The following is a 21,904-nucleotide window of genomic DNA, read 5'->3' on the forward strand; positions in this document are numbered from 1 at the left end:
TTGAACTTGGGTAATCTCAGATGCATTATGCTGAGCAACTAGCTTGGAGGTGTGGATATCCTTAATGAATATGGACACGCCTCCACCTTTAGTGTTTCGGTCCGGGGTTGGTGGCCGAAAGGTGTGGTATGAATTATAGCCTGGTAATGCAGGGGTGCTCTCTGGAGCTTTGAACCAGGTCTCTGTCACTGCACAGATGTTAGTCTTCTCCATTTTAAGGAGTACCTCGAGTGAGTGCATTTTGAGGTTTAGACTTCTAGCATTGAGTAGCATTACCCTTAGATTTTGCTTGCTTATACCTGTTACGGTGGTGAATTTGTCATTTGAACCTTGCCTAAAAAAGGCACTATAGTGGTGGCAAGAGCCTTTGCCAGTATCCGGAATCCCAAGGGCGACAGGTGCAGGCCATCTCTGGCAAAGCAGTGTGGTCTGTCGATCATGTCATCCCAGGCAGACAGATACTTGATTCCCTTAGAATGACACCAGAAGCTTAGCCAATTGTTGAAGTCAATCATTTTGTCCTTGTACTGTGGTGTCATTCTGGGTGATGGCAGGATGCTACTCAGGGCTAGGGTCATACCGGCCTGGGCTACAAGATCAGAGAGCTCCTCCATGTCTCTTTTCATGTAGTCCAGGGAGGTACGTCTCAGGTCATTCACACCAACATGGACGATGACAGAGTCATATTTGTACTTGTTGTGGAGTGACCTGAGTGCGTGCATTATGTGGCGGATCCTGGCACCTGACAGGCAGCTGACAGTAACCTTTTCCTTGTTTAGCCTGGTGAGTGGACCATCAGTGTGCCTGACTATAGAGTCGCCTATGACTAGAGTGTTGGGTATGTTATGCCTTATGGGCTGTAGTTGAGTGGCACACTGAGTATGTGGGATAGGTGTAATTTGGGTTGTGTTGGGGGGGGGGTGGAGGTTGCTTGCATTTCTGCTTTGGAGGTCTCTGTTGTTTGGGTAGATTAGTACTGAGAGCCTCCGCGAATGTAGGTGCGTGTTTTGTGGTTCTGTGTGTGTGTTTTGGTGGTGTAGGTTTTGAGGGACTATGTGATGAGTGTAGTGCGGTGCAAGTGTTTACCTTCTCCTATTGACTGTCTAGGCCAGTCTTTGGTAAAGAGAGCTTTGCTTCTAGTTTGGCTGTATAAGTGCATCTCTCACAGGTCGTAGTGTTGGGTGGTAGGAGGAGAGGGTTGTCTGTGTACATGAGGCAATTGCTGCATTGTCCCAAGATGCCCAGATTCATCAGGTACACAGGAGAAAACACCGGGAGCTGACCTTTAGACATGCCTGAATAGGTGCTTATTTATTAAGTACTAAAAACTGTTTTCCTCTAGACAAGTGAGGAAAGTTGAGTGCTGTAGTAATTTGTAACTTATTTAGTGCTTACAATGAGTTCTGAACAAGTGCTGAGGTCAAAGAAAAAAGATTATGAGATATTTGCAGGTATTATAGAAGAGAGGCTAGCAAAAATATTACCAAACTTAATAAATCAAGACCAGTCAGGGTTCATTAAAGGCAGGCAAACATTTGATAATGTACAGTTGGTAAATCAAATACATTAGATTGTAAAACAGCAGGAAAAGCAACTTCTGATAATAAGTTTGGATACAGAAAAAGGCTTTTGACAGATTAAATTGCTGATTACAAGATTCCCCAGCTAATAAAAAATATGTATACTGGCTTGGAAGGCAGAGTATAAATCAATGGCAGAGTAATGGAAAAACACAATAGTGTTAACAAATGAAAAAATACAAATAGTTAGGGGTACTTAACAGGGTTGTCATCTCCCCACCCTACCTTTTGCATTGTACCTAGAACCACTAGCAGAGAAACTATGGCAGTCTGATACAATGACTGAACTGATACATGACCTGCTTAGTTCATATAGTAATGTCATACGCATGTTGTTACTCAGTTCTATTCATATGTAAATTGTGTCTGGTCATTGTTTATTTTATTCTATTTTTACTTACATTTTTATTATGGTATTTTATTATGCTTCTCTGTAGGTATGCTTTTACACTTGGAACGAAGCATCACATTTTCATTCTGCTACACTGTGGTGTAGTTCTGAATGACAAAGTTTTCTTTGACAAGGGGCTGAGCAGGATGTAGAAGACGATACAAAATGGTCATGTGTGCAGATGATGTCATATTAATGTTAACCAATCCAAACAGGGATATTTATAAGTTATTTGAAACAGTATTACAATTCACCAGGGTGGCTGGATACAAATTTAATGAGGATAAAGACAAAAGCGTTAGCAGTAAATTGATGTACCATCTATGCAACTGATACAAACTTTCCCAAATTTATGTCAAACTAAAATATTTGGGATTTAGCTGGTTAAGCAATTAAGAGATTCACTATTAGAAATATGGAACAAGATGCTTTGCAAAATTAAGGGATTAATAAATAAGTGGGAAACAGTAACTTTGGAAGTAGATCTGTGAATCCAGGCATTAAAAATGTTTGTGGTCCACTGGTACTTTATTTGGGCCGATCTTTTCTGTACACCCCGGGACCACAGAGATGGAAAGACATAACTAAGCTCATTAAAGGCTTTATATGAAATAAAAAGAAACCAAAGATAACATGGGAATGTATGGTGGAACCTCGGGAAAGGGATGCTTGGGGAATACCGTAATTAGAAGAATATTATCGAACCTCGGGAAAGGGATGCTTGGGGAATACCGTAATTAGAAGAATATTATCAGGCGACACAAATGAAACTAATCTATCAGTTGCAAAATGGGTAATACAGTGCAAATTGGAAAGAATTATTAATACAGAATGAAGGAAGCATAAAAGATGACAAATGATAGTGTAGAATATTGGAGAAAGTTAAGAGACAGGACAGTAAAATCAGAATATTGGAATTAGTTAAACAACTTAATAAATACAATTACTAGAACTGGAGCAAATAATTGGTGGGAAATAGAGCTGTATGCAATAGGATTAAACCAAATAGGTCTGTAGGCTCAGAAAGACCTAGGGTTGAGACACTTCTATGTGAAGGGAGCAATAAACTTCTGGGAATAGTTAGGGAAACACAGGGAAATGTGAATTGGGTAGAGCTCAAGCAAGTATAGCAAATGAAGAAGACATAATGGCTATATTACAAGATGTTTATTCAAGCTTTAAAAGAATATGATAAAAAGACACATAGGGAACACAAAAAAGACCAGGATTAATATGATTGCTGGTTGAGATGAGAACAATAAATGCAACTCAAGAAAAAATAGTGAGTAGAATAAGTGCAGCATTAAGAGAAAGGAGACCAAGAAAAGTACAAGAAAAAAAGTATTAAGGACCAGAAAAAGAATTTTGAACTACGTAATTTAAGAGATTATTGGGATGAGATATGCAGAACAGTAAAGTAACACGAGACAGGAGGTTTCAGATGTTTGGCTGGGAATGCCTACATATTTCTACACTCCAGCAAGACTACAAAAAATGTTTCCAGGGGTCAGGAGAAACATGTTGGAGATGTGAACAACAAAAAGAGGTACATGGAAACAAATTTTTGAAGTTGCACACAATTACAGAGGTTTCACATCATCGTCAGGGAATTACTGGAAGTAATATTGCAGGAAAATTGGACACAAATACAGCTGATTTCTTACTAAGCTGTGTAAGAACCTCTAATAGTAGTAGTAAGATTAGACATGATCTGGTACCGTTAGCATGGTTGGTAGTAAAAAAAAAAAGCAGTCACAAGGAGATGGAAGTCAACCCTGTCTCCAACAACAGAACAAGTAAAGGAACTGATGATAGAAATAAGTAAGCAGGAGTTGAAACCATTAGAACAAATGAGGAGCAAATATCATAAAAATGGATTATTTGGCAAGAAACAATGAGAAGAACAGAAAGTAAGTGAGGAAGAAAATGTAGTGTGAAGACTAGTGGAAAAAGGAGTGCAATGGACAAGCAATAAACCAGATGTCAACAGATTACAACAAATCAAGCGAAGGGTGGCACATTGCAAGTAAAAAAGAATGTCTCATTATAAGATGAAAGATGTGGTTCTGGATTGTACCCTTTGTATAAGGAGTTTGATAATAATTAAGATAATAATGATCAAGGTTCAGTCAACAGAAGTATATAACTAATGCTGTATCATGAATACGCTTAGGATACACTGATTTTCTCCTTTAAAGTTAAGGCATGTGTGTGATTAACAACATTGTATGTGAAAAATATAAAAATAAATCTAACAATATTCTGGATAGGGTGACCCTGATGTCTAAAACTCAAAATGGACAGTTAAAATAGGATAGGGGTCATCCACCAGAAAAGGAAGTATTGAAATTAATGCTTTGAGTTATGCTGTAACAAAGGTAACATGAATAAAACTGATTTGAAAAGAAAAAATTAAGAAAAACACTCATAACTGTTTGGAAAAGATGTTCCCCAAGGTCTTGGGAAGGATAATCATTCCCTAGTAAACCCTTGTGATAAACTTATGCCAGAGGCAAAAACATAAAAAAGATAGATTTTTGCTTTTTTTTTTTAATGTTCAGGTTTTCAGAAATTCGATCATATCATCTTGCCGATATGAATTTTGAGTTTCTGAAAACTCAATCAACTGACATAGACCCGTTCTTACTTTCCCAATAAACTGCCTTTTTCTTTTTCATAGCCAATATCTTATGTTCCTCTCTTTTGGCCCCCATCTCAGCATAGCTGTTAACATTATTTTTTCATCCATTTCCTAATACTTCTGTCATAATTCCACTTTATCGTTATACATTCATTATCAAACCATATTTTTATATTTTAGATCTTTCATTATTTCCTTTCCCAAAACATTTGGCCACCTTAATGGTGGTCTTCCCTAAAATATTTCTCTTCTTGCCTCTCCTTCTCACCCTTCAGCTGTCTAGTTTTAAGTAAATAATGACTAATGGAGTTACTATTATTTAAATTTCCTTAGGTTTGTTCTTGTTTCTTGTATTTGAATATCTTTAAGTCAGACTACTACATGAGTTTATTGCTTTTCTACATGTCAGTTGTACTATTAAAGGAAAATGATTGCTTTCTGTGTTAATATTAGTAAAAATGATAGCCTGCGTCTTAGCTCCAAGTAGGACTGTTATATAATAAACTGCAGATAAAGCCCAAGCTGTGTTGTGTGTATATCTGCTATTATTTCCAGGAATATCAGAACTATTAATTATCCATAGTTTATGTTTAAGTACTGTATCTAGTAAGTGACACACATGTTTTTCGCTGCTAGATCTTCTGATTGTAAAAAAAAGTCATTGTTCTGTTAAGCTTTTGTATGACACTTTTACATTAAATGAAAACTGTGTTTTTTTTTTTTTTTTTGCTTAAAGTAGTTAAATCCATTTTAATGAAACTTGCAATTTAAAATAGTATCAACCCTTATTATTTATCGTATTTGTTTGTCTCTTCTGCAGAAAAGATTTTCTCAGAGCAACTACCCAAATGTGAGAAGTGTAACACTTTAGTGAAACCTGGTAAGTACATTTTGTAAAGCACAGCTGTAACACATTACAGTGGAATATATTTTATTGAACATAATAGTTAATTATCATTGTTTCTCTAATTGATCTCAAAACAAATTGTTTAAGCCAGATGTTGAAAACGGATCAATATGATTTAAATTGTTTATCTCTGCGTACTGTTGAGAGAAGTAACACTCTGGAGCGAGCTTTCTTTAGGCCATGGGCCTTCCTTGTCTGAAGTTTTCTTCAGCAGTAATACCCTTCATGGATTCTGGTACCTGATCACACAGGTGGATATTTACATGTTTGTTAACACTGTTTGCTTATTTACTTCACTAAGGAATTTCCATTTATTGTAAATTAAAAAAAAAAAAGAAAATTCTGTAAAAGGAACACTTAACTCAGTGGTAATATTTTCTTTTCTTTTGAATGATCACTGGCCCATAGTGATGGGATGCTGTCAGTTAAACACTTTTGTTTGTGTCCATGTGTCTCATAAGAGTGATGTTGCAACTATACCCATGGGCTTTCCTGTGAATGGGATGAAAGACAACCTACCCAAAGAAATGGAAAGGAGGCTATAAATTTCTGATTGTGGCTGAATATCTGGCACACCCACTTCTGTAGTCTGCTTGTCATATAATGAGGGCAGCTTTGTAGCACTCAATCTCATTTTGGTTCTCTTACCTTTGTGCACTGTGTAACTTTAAATACAGGTGATTGCTACTTTGCATTAAATAGATTTTTGACCTCCCAGTGAATGAGTTTGGTCAGAGGAGCCATCCTGTTTTCTTTGATATGGAATATAACTTATGTTACCACATGTTAAAATAAAATAGTAATACACACTACTTTTGAGGTAGAGTACAGCTGCCATAATCAAGGGCGCATCCAGACTGTGAATGGAGAACATCAAATTACCATGCTCAAGTCTCATCCCATGACACCTTTATTGCCATTCATGTTTTATTCTTTATGTCTAGTAGTATGTTGACCATGGTTTACAACTAATATATCCAGACTGTTACACTTGTAGGTTGAAAAACATTAGGTACATGTGTTTAGTACACTTTCTTAGAATAAAAAAACAAGTGATTTTTATCCATAAGTGATTAGCCTGTAGTACACCAAGGCTGGCGTTTGGCATAATGCTTAAGGTGTTTACCTCATGGACACAAGGTACAGGGTTTGATTCTCACCTTTAAGGGCATTGACTAGGCTTAAAATGGCTTATAAGGGCAGATAGCCTAGTACTTACCTATGAACCAAATGCAACCACAAGAGTGTTGACAGCACAGTTGAGTATTGCAGTCACATGCTGTACTGATGCTGCTTGGTGCAAAAGCAACTCTGATGGTGAGACAGAGTACACAGCTGCACACGACTGGTTATTTTCTTGAGAAGTGCACAAGACAGAGAGCATAGGAGATGGCTAAGAGGTACATAACTGTCTGCAGCTATGGTCAGGAACTTGCATAGTGAGCCTGCATTTTGGAACATGGTAGAGGTTCTCAGGAGTACAGCATTGCTGAGTAAAGGAGGCTAGCAATGATAATAACAGCAAGTCAGCATTATTGGCTGTTGGATGGAGGTTAATCCAGGAGACATGGTTACTGTAATGCCAGTTAATGGTGAGTAGCTTGTTGGGAGGTGGTTAGTCAAGCAAGACAAACATAGCTGTGGGGGGGAATGTTTAGAATATGAAAATGAGTGCATACTGACTATCTCCATTGCAATGTATGTGTGGATAATCTTCATGGACATTGTTTGTATTGGTGTCTGCAAAATATACATAGACATTACAGGAACAGTGACATGGGTAGACATTAATAGCAATGTTAGTTCATAACTTTGTCTTCAAACTGTCAATATTTTTTCAGCTTTCCTCATAGCTGAGAGTAGTGCCGTAATATGCCTTGATTGAAAAAGTCATAAAACATTGTTTGCCTGTATTATTCTCTTATACGATTGATACTTCAGTCCCTTTTAAGAATGCTTCCTTAAATTTCATTTAGTGGTCGCTGTTTAAAAAGAGACTAGATTACTTTATTACTGGTTTGTACAAGTGGATATGCTATGTGGTGATATTGTTCTTTGCTTTCTTTTTCTGTTAATACATAGAAAGGTTTATGTATTTTGCTTATGAATGTGGAAAAAATAGTCTTGGCAGTGTGCTGTTTAGTTGCACATGTGTGGCTGGTTATTTATTAATTGATCTAAGCTTACTTTATCAAAACAACTGTTTGAAAAAATGGATCTAATACACATCTATTGACATGCTTCAAATCTTATTAGCTAGCACTGATGACTTACTTAAAAATCTGTAAAAAAAAATAACATCATCATCACTGGTCAAAAAAATGCTAAGCTTTCCTTATTATTAGTATGGTATGTAAGCATATGTAGTGCAGCCTAGGCTTTGATTCAGTGTGTATTAGATCAGTTGTTTTGATCAGTTGAGTTAGATGAACTGAATGTGTGTGGTCATACTTTTTTGTCAGCTCATGGAATGTCATTCAAAATGTATCAAACAACAAGTCATCGATTGCCACAGAGCAAGGGAAAATGTTTCTGCCTCCATGCAGGAATCCTATTAAAGCACATTATGGTGTTTTTTGATTGACATTTTTAGTTTTTTTTTCTGTTTTCACACAACGAATAATACGTCAGCATGACCATAAATATAAAAAAATCCATGTCTTCTACTAGAAAAAAAGTTCAAGTAAAAACACTGAACAAGATAAATTAAGTATTATAGACATATTCTATATACAATTATAAGGAAAGTCATTGAGATTTCAATATTAATGACCTCTTTTTTACGACTTACTAAATTAAATTTTAAACTTTGAAGTCATTGTCACTGTGTTAGCGAATTGTATACAGCATTTAAACAATGAAACACAGAAATATAAAGGTTCCTTAGTGGAATAAGGAGACTCGGATTCCTGAGTCTCAAATATTGGAAAAAAAAAGATTCACAAAAAGAGCAATTATCAAACATAAATCTTTGAACTTGCTTCATGCAAGGGGCAGACCACCTAAGCCCCCAGTATTGGAGGCAAGCACCACCAAATCCCCAAAGTTGCATATATACCAATTCTAAAATTATCATACCTCACGGAAAAGAGAATATTCTGAGAAATGACAGTCTCAGACTTAGTATATGTAAGTCTGGATTTTCTGTCTTTCAGGCTGGTGATTTTGGGACTTGGCAGTATGAGTCCCAACATTATAAGCCATTATGAAATATAAATTAGATTTAACTATTGAATTATTATAGAGTGTCTAACAAAGGAAGATACAATTATTACATATTGCTTTGTTTCACATTTTATGCAGTTCTGAAACTAACCCAAAATAGGTTTGCATCAGGATAAGCCAACGTTAGTAATTTCAAGCTACATAAGCTTTATATTTATATGATTCCTTGTCATCATCACCTGCCTTTTTTCCATTCCATGTAATTTTACAAATTTCACAGAATCGTCAAGGTATCTCCATCTTCTACCTTAATTATTGCTACCATTCCTGGAAAATAGGGTGCTTGCTTAGTACATGACACCAACATACTAAACTTACACATTGCCTGTATAGGGAAAGAAATAGCTCCTGCAATGGATTCTCTGCATCTTCATGGGGCTAAAATTCACTGGCATTGATGACTGCATCAGAAGATCAGAAGGGAGCAAATGACATTGAAATAATGTTAATATTCTGGTACCTTGATGCAAAAAGTTGTAAAACTAGAGCACAGGTTCATAGGTGTTTACTAGGCTAACGACCACAAGGGCCTTTTTAAGCCTAGCCATGCATCCCACATCTCTGAAAAGTTTTGATACCCTTGATAAGTGTAAGCATGGGCCTGGCAGAGGAGTAATTTATAGGTTACCTGTTTGAAAAGAGGTGTAGGTGCCAAACCAGAGATGAATTTCCAGTTTCCCATGCACTTGAATTGGATTAGGGAGGAACTCTGCTTCACTAGGATGGGTAGACTGTCCCTGAGATGGAGTATTCTCTGGGATACACATCTGTCTCTTCAGCAGGTCCTATTTATATCACAGGCAAGGTTTAAGTCTTTAGAACGGGTAATTCTGGTACTGCTTGTTTTGTGGATATGAGTGGGGTTTGGCAATGCCCTGTATGCCAGGCATAGATCTCCCCTCAAAAGCCTGTGGGAGACAGAATACAGGGATAGGGCCTTGAGGCGGTCTCCATTGTGACAGATTACTTACACCCTGTATTCTTTGAACAGGTGGAGTGCAGTCAGGTTATACTGGAGCAATCTGAAGCAAGAATTGTTGATTTAGAGGACTGAATGCAGTGCACAAAAGTTAGACTTATGTAGGTGCTCTCAAAATGAGTGTGCAACAGACCCTAAAGGATTCATCTGAAATGCTCTCCAACAGGTCTGAAGTGGTAGAAGAATAATTGTGTATAGAAAAAGACAGCAAAACAAGCTTTTATGTCCAGAGGCTAGGACCCCTCCCCCCAACAACTCTTAAAAACCCTAGAATGTTAATAGTTCTCTTCGGATATTAAAAGAGAAATCCAGAAAGCACACAAAACTGGACACTGCTGGTACCTCAAAACCTCCTTGTTTATTAAAACAACAAACAGCAAACATAAGATGAGCGCTTTCGGGCCACTGCCCTTCATCAGACAAAGCATCTCACACAAACTAAACATTTAAAATGCATATTATCCAATGGGAAGCTGGTAAAAAACCCGCCTATTCTTAAGGGCAGGCTTCATGGGAATGACATCATTGAGTCCCGGGCTCCTATGTGCCATTAACTCAATAATCCATCTGGATTCGGCTAACTCAGTTAGTTGTTTGATATCACCCCCTCTATTACTCAACTTCACATTTACTATCACCCTATTAGTAGTCCTGCATGTAATAGGTTTATTTCCTATTCAAGTTGACATCACTAGTCAAGATGTTCCAATTCCTGCGGATGAGATCACATACATCTCTCATATTACTGCCATAAGTCAACGTTAACCTAGGGTCACCCTCGTTAGCCCTATTGTGTTGACCACTTGTATGCGCTTCAGTAGCCTTCAACCTAGGTTAACGTTGACTTATGGCAGTAATATAAGAGATGTATGTGATCTCATCCGCAGGAATTGGAACATCTTGACTAGTGATGTCAACTTGAAGAGCATTGTAGGAAATAAACCTATTTTTAGGTATAAGAGAAATAAGAACTTGAAAGACTTATTATGTAAGGATAAGGTTATTACCAGTATGAACAATTTGATCATGACACAGGGTACTTTTCCTTGTGAATTTTGCAAGGCGTGTGATCAGATTGACAGTAGGAATGTTTTTAAGCACCCATTAACAGGTAGGCTATTTGATTTAAAGGGAAGAGCTACATGCAGGACTACTGATGTGGTTTATCTGGCAGAGTGCCAGTCCTGCACATGCTTTTATGTAGGTAAGACCAACTGCATGTTCAAAGTGAGGATTCTACAGCACCTTTCATCCATCAGGAATGGGGACACACGTAATGCACTGTTTAGACACTTGGAAGTTAACCCTACACATAGTTTTAAATTTAGGGTGATAGTAAATGTGAAGTTGAGTAATAGAGGGGGTGATATCAAACAACTAACTGAGTTAGCCGAATCCAGATGGATTATTGAGTTAATGGCACATAGGAGCCCGGGACTCAATGATGTCATTCCCATGAAGCCCACCCTTAAGAATAGGCGGGTTTTTTACCAGCTTCCCATTGGATAATATGCATTTTAAATGTTTAGTTTGTGTGAGATGCTTTGTCTGATGAAGGGCAGTGGCCCGAAAGCGCTCATCTTATGTTTGCTGTTTGTTGTTTTAATAAACAAGGAGGTTTTGAGGTACCAGCAGTGTCCAGTTTTGTGTGCTTTCTGGATTTTTCTTTCTTCTTCGCTTGACTGGACTTTGGTGAGGCACAGAACATTATTTGGACTTTATATTAAAAGAGAAGCAGTCTTTTCCCAGCAGTGGAAACCCAGGAATATCACTGGTCTGAAATAACTTGCACGTGTTCTTCAAAAATGACTTTAATGCAGAGACATGCAAAAAGTGAGGCAGATTTTTCCCAGTGAACCCATTCTTAGTGCAGGGTTGGGAGACTGTCCTTTAGGTTTACCTATCCTCCTTTCTACTGTTCTATATATATATATATATATATATATATATATATATATATATATATGTATAAAATATATATTTTTTTATTTTGTTTTGTTTTCTGAGGGTGCTTTGTTGTTGTCCTTTGAAGCTTTTGAAAAAATTTGGAATTAAGCAGAACTGTTGATGTTCTCCTTTTGTATACTCCACATCTGAATGTCATCAGGGTTTGGTAGTTTCAGAGAAGGAAGCTATGCAGAAGTAAAAGTTTGGAGCCATGTCCTTTATTTAGGCAGTGCATGAACTAGCAATAGAAGGTAACCTTGTCAGTTAATTTGATAAAGCAGCTCCCCTTACAAATGAAAGCAGCAGAGGCACTAACTACTGCATGAAACAGCTGGATGGACTTCTACATCAGGTTGTAATTAGGTAAAGGATGTTAAGAATTTATTTACGTTGGCTTTAAGTGAGTCTTTGTGACAAGTGCTTGTTTTGTATTTGAAGGTATGCATGTTATTGTCCTTAGCTTATTATGTTTTGTGAATTTCATGACAGTGTTTGCACCACAACACTGTACTTTAATTCAAAGTCATACATAATTTTGTAATTACTGTCATCATCTTCTTTCGGCTGTTCCCATTAGGGGTCGTCACAGCGGATCATCTGTTTCCATTTCTTCCTGTCCTCTGCATCATGCTTTTTCACACCATCCGCCTGCATGTCCCCTCTCACCACATCCATAAACCTCATCTTAGGCCTTCCTCTTTCCCTCTTACCTGGCAGCTCCATCCTTAGCATCCTTTTCCCAATATACCCAGCATCCCTCCTCAGCACATGTCCAAACCAACGCTGTAATAAAGTTTAATTTCAATAATTAGAGGATAGAGAGTCTTGAGTCCTTATTTTGTTTGTGTGGCACCACATGTTGATGTTCTGTTGTTATCTAGTGCTTTTATGGATGTTTGGAGAAGTTCCTTTTGTTTTCAGATCACAAAGAGGAAGAGATCTTTCACACTCTGTTGAACATTGCTCCCTTATTTTCATATTAACTGCTGAATGTTACAGGTCATGTAATCTGAAGCCCTTAGTTAATGGATGTGAAGAAAGAGAGAGTCTGTGTTCACATTTTTATTTCATGCAATGATTTTGGAGTGTATTACTTGGGATGGAGGGAACCTTAACTTGTATGAGATGATTACTCTGTAAAGTCTGGTGGATCTATATCAGAAGGTCGAAGTTTTAAACTTCGAATCTGATATGGTCGACACCATATGATCGAAGTCTTGAAACTTTGAATCTTTTAACAGAGATCTCCGTACAGCACGGAAAGGGAAGATTTCCCTTTTCTGCACTGTAATGCGATCTTGGAGTTGGTATATTTAAATAGCAGGGGGTGTGGGGAGTGCAGGGGGTCTTCCCCTCTGCTTAGAGTGTTTAAATGTTTGTTTTTTTAGGTTGTTGTGTTTTATTAGTATATTTTTAGGTTCATAGGTTAGTACTAGGCTAATTGCCTTTGTGGGCTATTTTAAGCCTAGCCAATTACCCGCTGTGAGAATCAAACTATGTACCTTGTGTCTGTGAGGCAAATGCCTTAACCATTACACCACCCCCCTTGGTGTTGTCTGACCATATCAGATTTGAAGTTTTGAAACTTTGATAATGTAATATAGACCCAGGTCTGGTATGGTTGTGTAGATAGTAGCTGAGAACCTATTTACGTCTTGGGCTGTACACATGCCTTGAAAATGCCAGGAGTTTTGTATATAGTCACTTAGTTTATACATTTATTTAACATTTGTTTACTGGGAAAGTCCGACTTGGAATGAAGGTTTTCACCAGAGGCCTAGGGAGAAATGCTCCAGATGCATGTCTTTGTAAAGTGGGAGGAAACCGGACTGCCCAAAACAAACCCACACGAATGCAGGGAGGACATGCAGACTCGGCACAGAAGGCACTTCAGCCGAGAATCAAATTGGAGAACCTCTTACTGTGAGCCGACAATGCTGCCGCTGCACCACTGAGCTGTCCTGTTTTGGCTTTCTTTTTGAGAGTTCTGCATTTTGTTGTACTGAGTATATTACAATGTAACTATACACAATCTTGGATTATGCTTGTAGCCCTTGTAGTACATTTTGGTACTGACTGTTATCTTTTCCACTGGTGTGTGACATTATCTGTAACTATATTTGGTGTTATTTATTTTTTGTGGGCAGTACTATATTTGCCAACAGATATTCTGCTCCTCAACTTTTCGGTTCACTGGAAGTAGTACTAGGCTAGGCCAGACAGATCAGGTAGATGTCTTAGTATATTGCTGTGGTGGTATTACTAATGTAAGGGATCTCTTGTCAAGGCTAGCAAAGCATTCAACCAGTGTACCAAAGCCTTTGTATCTACAGGTGCCATATGTCACATGTATGCTGCCTGCGCAAGGCATAAAGGTGGCATATGGACACACAGACTTCAGAACTAATTTTCTGCCAGTCTGAATGCCATGATTGAATGCTGGTCTGAACACCTTCTGTGCTGGTTACCAAGCCATTTTTCAGGTAAGTGCCACGTTAGAGTTCTTATCTTTTCCTTTTATTTTTAGTGTTGTTGGTTTCATGTCATGCAGAAAGGGAAATGTCAGTATGGGAGGCACGACCAGTGTCTCTTCTGTCTGAGTGCTTCCTCAACCATAAGCAGTGATGTTCTTCATGTTTCACTGTTGCAGTCATTACATTTAGGGTAATCTGCTGGCAGGTTGCCCTCAGTGGACCTGATTAACAAAGTCTTGGGTCCTACGTCAGTTGCTGTCCCTTCTTCCATGACGTCAGGTCGTCAGGGGTATAAAACATGCAGCTGACACCATTACATCAGTCTTTCTTGCTGCGCGGTGCCCGAAGCAGAAGCAGTTCGCAAGTGCCGGTCGGCTGACTCCTGAAATTTTTGTTTTCGAGTTTCAGAACCGAAGTCTTCAGCTAAAAGCTAAGTACCCCATTGGGGAAACTTTTTCTTGCTCCTTACCGATGTCAGTAAAAGTTAATAATTGCATTACTTGTGGGAAGCAAATACCTCATAAGGATTTTCATTTGTACTGTATTCCTTGCCTAGGCCCTGACCACAACGTGCCTTGCTGTCGGTTTTGTGCTAAATTTAATCAACGCATAATTAAACGTTGGTATATTTTTGCTTCTAAATATTTTGGCTCAAGATTTAATTATCCAGAAATGTCGTCGGTTAGCAATCCGACTACCAGAATACCTAAAAAACGCAAAGAAAAAGAGACAGACCATCGAGGTCCAAAACTGACAACGACGCTTCTCCTAAGCCAGTCGCCAGTTCGCCGGTACTCAGTGAGGCACTTTCGCAGCCCCTGATACCCACTACTTCTGATTCGCAGGCCTCTACTGAGACCCATTCAGAGTCCGGTATGCCGCGAGATGCTTCAATTATGGAACCCATGGATGTCTCTACCTTAGATGGGCCTGGAGCCGCTGTGCAGGCACCGGCTTCTGAGGGTGTTTTCAGGCCTACAGATTTGTATATTAGACCAATGCCATCTTCAAAACTAAGGCCAAAATCTAAATCTATGTCTAAAAAACCAACACCTGGGCCACATGTGCAGGCCCCTATGCCTAAAAACAAATGATCAAAATGGCTGAAGATTTAATTACTCTTATCAGGGGTAGCCAACCCCCTCCTTCTAAGAAGTCTAAGCAAGACATTGATTATGAATCTTCTGAACAGGATTCGATTTCTTCTGACTCTTCTAATGAACAGGATTTGTCTATTCCTACTTATGAGGACTCTGATGCAGAAGATTCATTCCCTCTGCTTCTCCCCCTGAGGATTTTTCTTTTGGGGAAACTTTACATACCTTAAGGGAACATTTCCACTGGGAAAGTCAGGATTTCTCTGAATCTAAAGAGACTTAGGGATTTTCTTCTTCTTCCTCAGCATAGGCCTTTGGCTATACCTCCTGTTCTAGACATTGTTGATGATGTTTTTTCAGAATCTAGTATGACTCCTGATTCTCTGCCTCTGGCTTCTTGTAAGCCAGACAGATACTACAGGGTTCCTGACTCTCACAAATTCCTTTTCAAAAATCCTATTGCTGATCCTGAAACTATTTCTCATGGTCCCAAAGGCATTAAGGCCTCTACTGCTAAAAATCCTACCCCTTGTGATAGAGATTCCAGGGCGCTGGATAGATGGGGTAAGAAGGTTTACATGTCTGCAACCTTGGCAATCAGGGCTTTAAACTGTCAATTTCATATGCTTAAATATCAACAGCATATCATGGGATTACTTAAACAGAAAATGATGTTAATCTCTGACTGTGTGGAAAATAAAGATTTGCAGGATTTATTACATTCAGCTGAACAAGTTGGAAAACATACTTTGCAATGTGGTTTTGATTCCTTGGAGGCCTCTTGCAGGGCTGCTGTAACTGGATCTGTGCTAAGAAGGCATGCTTGGCTCAAAGAGCAAACTCTGCCTGATCATGTTAAAGCAAAATTGTTGGATGCTCCTTTACAACTGGACCATCTCTTTGGTAATAAGGCTGAAGAAGTGTTAAAAAAGATGGAAGATAAAGCTAAATCTATGCAAACTGTGAAATATTTCTTACAAGTGCAACCTCCAAGATTTAGTAGGCACTAGCCTACTAAGAACTGGTCCTTTCCAGTCCCGTCAAGACCCGCTCAAGTCAAATCAAGACATTCCAAAGGCTCCAGGTTTCAGTCACAAGGAACCTTTAGAACAAAACAATGGGGTGCCTCCTCCTCCAAATCTGGAAACAACAAGGCACCTCCCTATGGTAAACAGTCTCAATTACTTCCCTCTACAATCACCGAGCACTTACCTTTTAGCCGCCCCTTTGGGGGAAAACTGGCACTTCATGCATGAAACTGGCAACTTATTACCCAGGACAAATAGGTTCCTTCGTTCAGTCAGTCTGGTGAGGGACGTCAGTGTGTGTCTGACTATGGAGTCATGAATTGTGTCTGGCATTGGCTTTGTATAGGGCCTTAAGGGCTGTGACTGTCCTCTGACTCTGACTGTGATGTTGGTGTTGCAGGTCTGGTGTTCTGGTTGTGTGGCTGTTTGGTGTCTCTCTTGGTGCTTGGTGCTGTTTGATAACTCAGTATGTCTTTGTGTGTTTATGTTTATGATTTGAGATTTGAGGTTGAGGCTGTAATATGAATATGTGAGACTGGGTCTATAGTGTGTACCTTAACTCCTTCTCCTCCTCCCTGGTTCTACAGTCTGATGTTGTTTGAGCTCTTTGTCCAGTTTGTGGCATCTTGCATCTCTCTGTGTTTGTTTGTTGGATGTGGAGAGGTTGTCTGTGTACATGCATTGCAGGCAACATTAACATATTCATAGGAGTTCCTCAGGTTCACATAGGCTGCAGGAGAGGACACTAGCAACTGATCCCTCGACATGCTAGAAAAAAACTTAAAAAGATTCGGGGCGTGGATGAGGGGGCCGGGTGACCGGGGTGGGATTTTTGACAAAGTACATTCATATCAAGAGTAGTAAGTCAAGGTAAAGTGTACTAAATTAGCAAGTAGAGAATAGTAACAGATAGAGAATAGTCTACTTGCTCTTTTTAAGAGATGATCTTAATAATTATAGGTAGGATATTGATTAGATAGTATTTTAAGGGAAGGTAGTTTTAAGGGAAATTTTGAAGAAGCGAATAGTTTTAGCCCTAATAGTTTAAACCTGCTTAACCTGGCGCGCTGCCAACAGTAGCAACCTAGCCCCTCGCGGCGCTCATCCGGCTAATCCGCGTGCTAAAGCTGCAAGCAGGATAGCAGGGGCTGGAAAGAAAGGAAATACAGGCCATTGGCCAACAAGTCCCCAACCACTCCTCCTAAACCAATGGAGGTTATGGAAATGCCCCTAGTGGCCAATTAAATATAGTATCCCAGGGATACAGATTTCATTTCCACACATTGCCAATCCCAAACGGATGACCTGATCTGCCCCAAATCAGTGGGCAGAGGCCCAGAAACAAATTCTGTCCCTCATGAACATGGGGGCTATTCAACCAGTACCAGAAGAGGAAAAGGGACAAGGTTTCTATTCAAGACTTTTCCTGGTACCGAGAAAAGACAAATCATGGCATCTAATTCTGGACTTATCCACTCTAAACACATTTCTGGGCATTCCAAAATTCAAGATGCTGACTCTTCAACAGTTACTACCTATGCTAGGCAAAGATGCCTCGTTGGTAACTCTAGACTTAAAAGAGGCTTACCTGCATATCCCAATCAGGGAATCTTGCAGAAGATACCTCGGCTTCAAAGCAGGCTACTTGCATTACCAGTTCTCTGCACTGCCCTTTGGCTTATCTACTGTGCCCAGGGTCTTCACAAAGTGCCTGGCACCAGTAATTACATTTTGCAGGCAAAGAAATATTCAAATATATCCATACCTGGACGATTGTCTAATTCAGGCAGAAAACAAGGACATTCTTCTAAAATCTGGCGTTTGTAAAAAGGGTTCTAACTTGTCTGGGGTATACCATAAACGAAAAGAAATCACAGCTGGTACCCTCTCAAAAAATTACATTCCTGGGTGGAAGCTTAAATACAACTACCCAGATGACTTACCTTATGCCAGAAAAGCAAATTCAGTTGGTGACGTACTTCAAACAGGTGGCCACAAAAACCCTGCTATCTGCAAGACAAATTCTGCGAGCCTTGGGGTTCATGGCCTCCTGCATTCGTCTAATTCCATATGCAAGACTGCATATGAGAAAACTTCAGTGGTACTTGAAAAGTTTATGGAGTCAGCATTCTCACAGCCTAGAAATGATTCCTATTATACCTTGCCTGCAACCAGATTTCCTATGGTGGGCAGAGGCCTGCCACCAAAACAAGGGACTGCTATTCTCTCCACCCCCTGCCGCCCAAACCCTAACTACAGACACATCAGACTATGCTTGGGGGGCTCATCTGGCAGGAAAGTGTATTCAGGGCAAATGGAGCCCAAATCAAATGCACCTACATATCAGTCAGAAAGAGATGCTAGCTGTACAGAATGCACTGACGGCCTTCAAGGACTACCTTCATCCAGGACAACTAATGATAAAGACAGACAACACCACAGTTAATGTGGTACATAAACGAGCAGGGGGGGTCCACATTCCTACCCCCTTTGCAGACTAGCCATGGCATTGTGGAACACTGCCTTGACCTATCAGATACAACTACAAGCGCAATTCTTTCCAGGAAAGCTAAATGCTCTGGCAGATGAACTAAGCAGAAATCTTATCTTGCAACTCCCACTCTAATATTGCAACTCCCACTCTAATATCATCCACCCCATCCAACCACTACCTTTCTTTCCACTCCACTAACTACCCTGATTATAGCAAGCTCAGATGCTCATAAGCCTAGTACTTATTATACAGCAGGAACTTCTCATTGTAACATTTGTTAATGTCTATGTACTTCACAGATAAAGATTCTAGTTGTCTACTGATGTACTATGTTCTTCATCTGTAAATATGCTGTAAGTAATTGCTATGTTAAATTGTTAATCGCTATGTAATCCAATGTAACTACTGTCTGTTTATTTTAGTGTGGAGCTTTTCTCCCCGGGCCTCCGCTGAAAATGGACCTACGTCCAGTCGGACACTCCCGGTCAACAAATTTAAATAAATAAATAAATAAATTATGGAACCACACGAATGGAAACTGGCACCACAAGTTTTCAACATGTTGACACGCAAATGGGGGAGCCCCGACATAGATCTTTTTGCCTCACCCCAGAACTATCAGTTGGACAAATTCTGCACAAGAATTCATCACAAAAAAGCTTGGAAAGTGGATGCTCTGTCATTCAGCTGGAAAAACCTATCAGTCTATGCTTTTCCCCCTCTGCCTCTGCTCTCCAAAGTTCTACTAAAAGTCAGACAGGACAAACCAAAAATTATTCTGATTGCTCCAAACTGGCCTCGCCAACACTGGTAGCCACTCCTGCGCAATGTGTCACACCTTCCTCCGTGGCATCTGCCTCAGACACCTTACCTACTGTCTCAGCAGAACTACCAAATTCTGCACACTCAGCTCCAAACTTTAAATCTTGCAGCATGACTAATCAACTAATTTCACTCTTGGCATCCCACAGCAAACCTGTGATGGATGTCATTTTGGACGCTAGAAGGCCTAGTACTAGAAGATCGTATGCTGACAAATGGAAAAGATTCTGTGCCTGGAACCAATCACAAGGAATAAGCACAGCAATGCCCAATATTCCTCAGATTCTACAATACTTAACTGAGATGCTTCCCAAGGGCCTATCTTTTTCTTCCATAAAAATCCATGCCTCTGCCATTTCAGCTCATTGCAACACAGAACCACCCCTCTTCTCTCATCCTCTACTAAAGCAGTATCTCAGAGGGGCCAAAAATGTAAGACCTTCCAGGAGAGCACCAACTTCTGCATGGGACCTCAGTTTTGTTTTGGAAAAACTCACTCTCCCTCCTTTTGAGCCAGCTGCTACTGCAGACCTAAAATTTCTCTCCTGGAAAACAGCTTCCTTTTAGCAGTCACTTCAGTTAGAAGAATTTCAGAATTACAGGCTCTTATGGCAGTGGAGCCTCTCATTATTTTTCATCCGGACAGGGTGGCTCTCAGGACCAATCCATCTTTCATGCCTAAGGTGGTATCCAGTGTGGCTCTTAATCAGACCATTCATCTGCCAACTTTTTTTCCAAATCCACAGAACAAGGGTGAGCAGATTCTGCATTCATTGGATGTACACAGACAACTTAGATTCTACTTAAACAGGACAAAATCTCTAAGAAAATCTGAACAACTATTGGTGGCATTTGCTGCAGGAGCAGAGGGAAAGGCTATTTCAAAGCAGACTATTTCCAAATGGATAAGCCATTGTATTCGTTTCTGCTATGTGCACCATGATAAACCTATCCTCAAGGGGATCAGATCTCATTCCACCAGGGCTGCATCTTCTTCTGGAGCCTTTCTCAGAGGGGTTTCTACCAGAGACATTCTAGAAGCTGCTACCTGGAGCTCAGTCCATACGTTCACCAAACATTATCATTTACCTCTCTTCTCTAAATCCAGAGCTGGCTTTGCCACTGCTGTCCTACAGGGCCTTATAGCTGCTCCTAATGCTATATAAATCCATCCTCCCAACCATAGCTTTGGGAGTCTACCCAAATATAATGACCGCAACAGTGAAACAAGAAGAACATAGTACAGTTGTGTACACTTACCATAAATGTAGATGTTCGAGTGTATTCACTGTTGCAGTCCTGGTTACCCACCCTCCTGCCCCGTTTTTCTCTTACTATACCTCCCCTTTCTTTTACTATGCTTAAAAGCCTTTTTGGTGTATTTGCTTTTATTTGGAGGTATATTTTTGTGTTTTAAATTATATATATGTATATATTTTGCTCCCCATTTGGGGGCACCTGACATCTGGGGCAAGAAAAACTGATGTAATGGTGTCAGCTGCATGTTTTATACCCCTGACGTCATGGAAGAAGGGACAGCAACCGACGCAGGACCCAAGACTTTGTTAATCAGCCCGACTGAGGGCAACCTGCCAGCAGATTACCCCAAATGTAATGACTGCAACAGAGAATACACTTGAACATCTTCATTTACGGTAAGTGTACACAACTGTACTTTCTACCTGCCAACCATTTGTCCTTAAGACCCTACATAGTCACCCGTCCTCCTTGTTTACTTATCTTGAAAACCAGTGTCTTAAGCTGCTGGCTAAGGTGCCAAACAACCAAAAAAAAAATTACTTCTGATACAGCTGCTGTCCATCCTCTTCAAGGCAGCTCTGTCAAGGCTAGTGAAAACCTGGAGGATCATCTGGTTGTTGCTTCATATTTCTTTACCGCAACCTCATTAGAGGCTGGCATGGGTCCAGCTTCTCGTACGTTTTCAGAGGCTTTACAAACGTCTGCTCCTGACATTGAGGGGAAACCTAGACTGATTATTTCTGAGGGACTGAGTGGAATTCTGCAGATCTTAGTGAGGGAGGAGATCCCTGCTATGCTTATTGAGTGCCAACAAGAGTCCGACCCTCCCAAGGTTTTTCTTGTGGAAATCCCATAGAAAAAGAAATAGAAAACCCAGTATGTTTCCCCTGCAGTTAAGGAACTTGAATGGCAAGATTTTACTCAGTTGTTGTTTAACATCTTAATGGCTGTAAAGCCTCCTCAGTGGGTCTCTGTGCCTGCCCATCCTTGGTCTTCCACTCATTCTAAGAGGCCCAGTGAGCATGATTCCTCTGATTAGGATCAGGGTTCGGGGAAGAG

The 21,904-nt window shown here is 39.8% G+C and overlaps 1 protein-coding gene across 2 annotated transcripts in view; it reads left to right on the forward strand.

Annotated features, from left to right (window-relative positions):
- Window positions 1-21,904, forward strand: part of SIRT2 (sirtuin 2) — a 1,239,326-nt gene that overhangs the window by 616,464 nt on the left and 600,958 nt on the right. For both annotated transcript variants that reach the window (XM_044082288.1, XM_044082354.1), the window contains exon 10: window positions 5,433-5,492. In XM_044082288.1, coding sequence (XP_043938223.1) covers window positions 5,433-5,492 — 60 coding nt within the window. The remainder of the gene's footprint in view (window positions 1-5,432; window positions 5,493-21,904) is intronic.

This window comes from Protopterus annectens, chromosome 1.part0, assembly GCF_019279795.1.
Source record: "Protopterus annectens isolate FY-2018-M chromosome 1.part0, PAN1.0, whole genome shotgun sequence".
Lineage (NCBI taxonomy): Eukaryota > Metazoa > Chordata > Ceratodontiformes > Protopteridae > Protopterus > Protopterus annectens.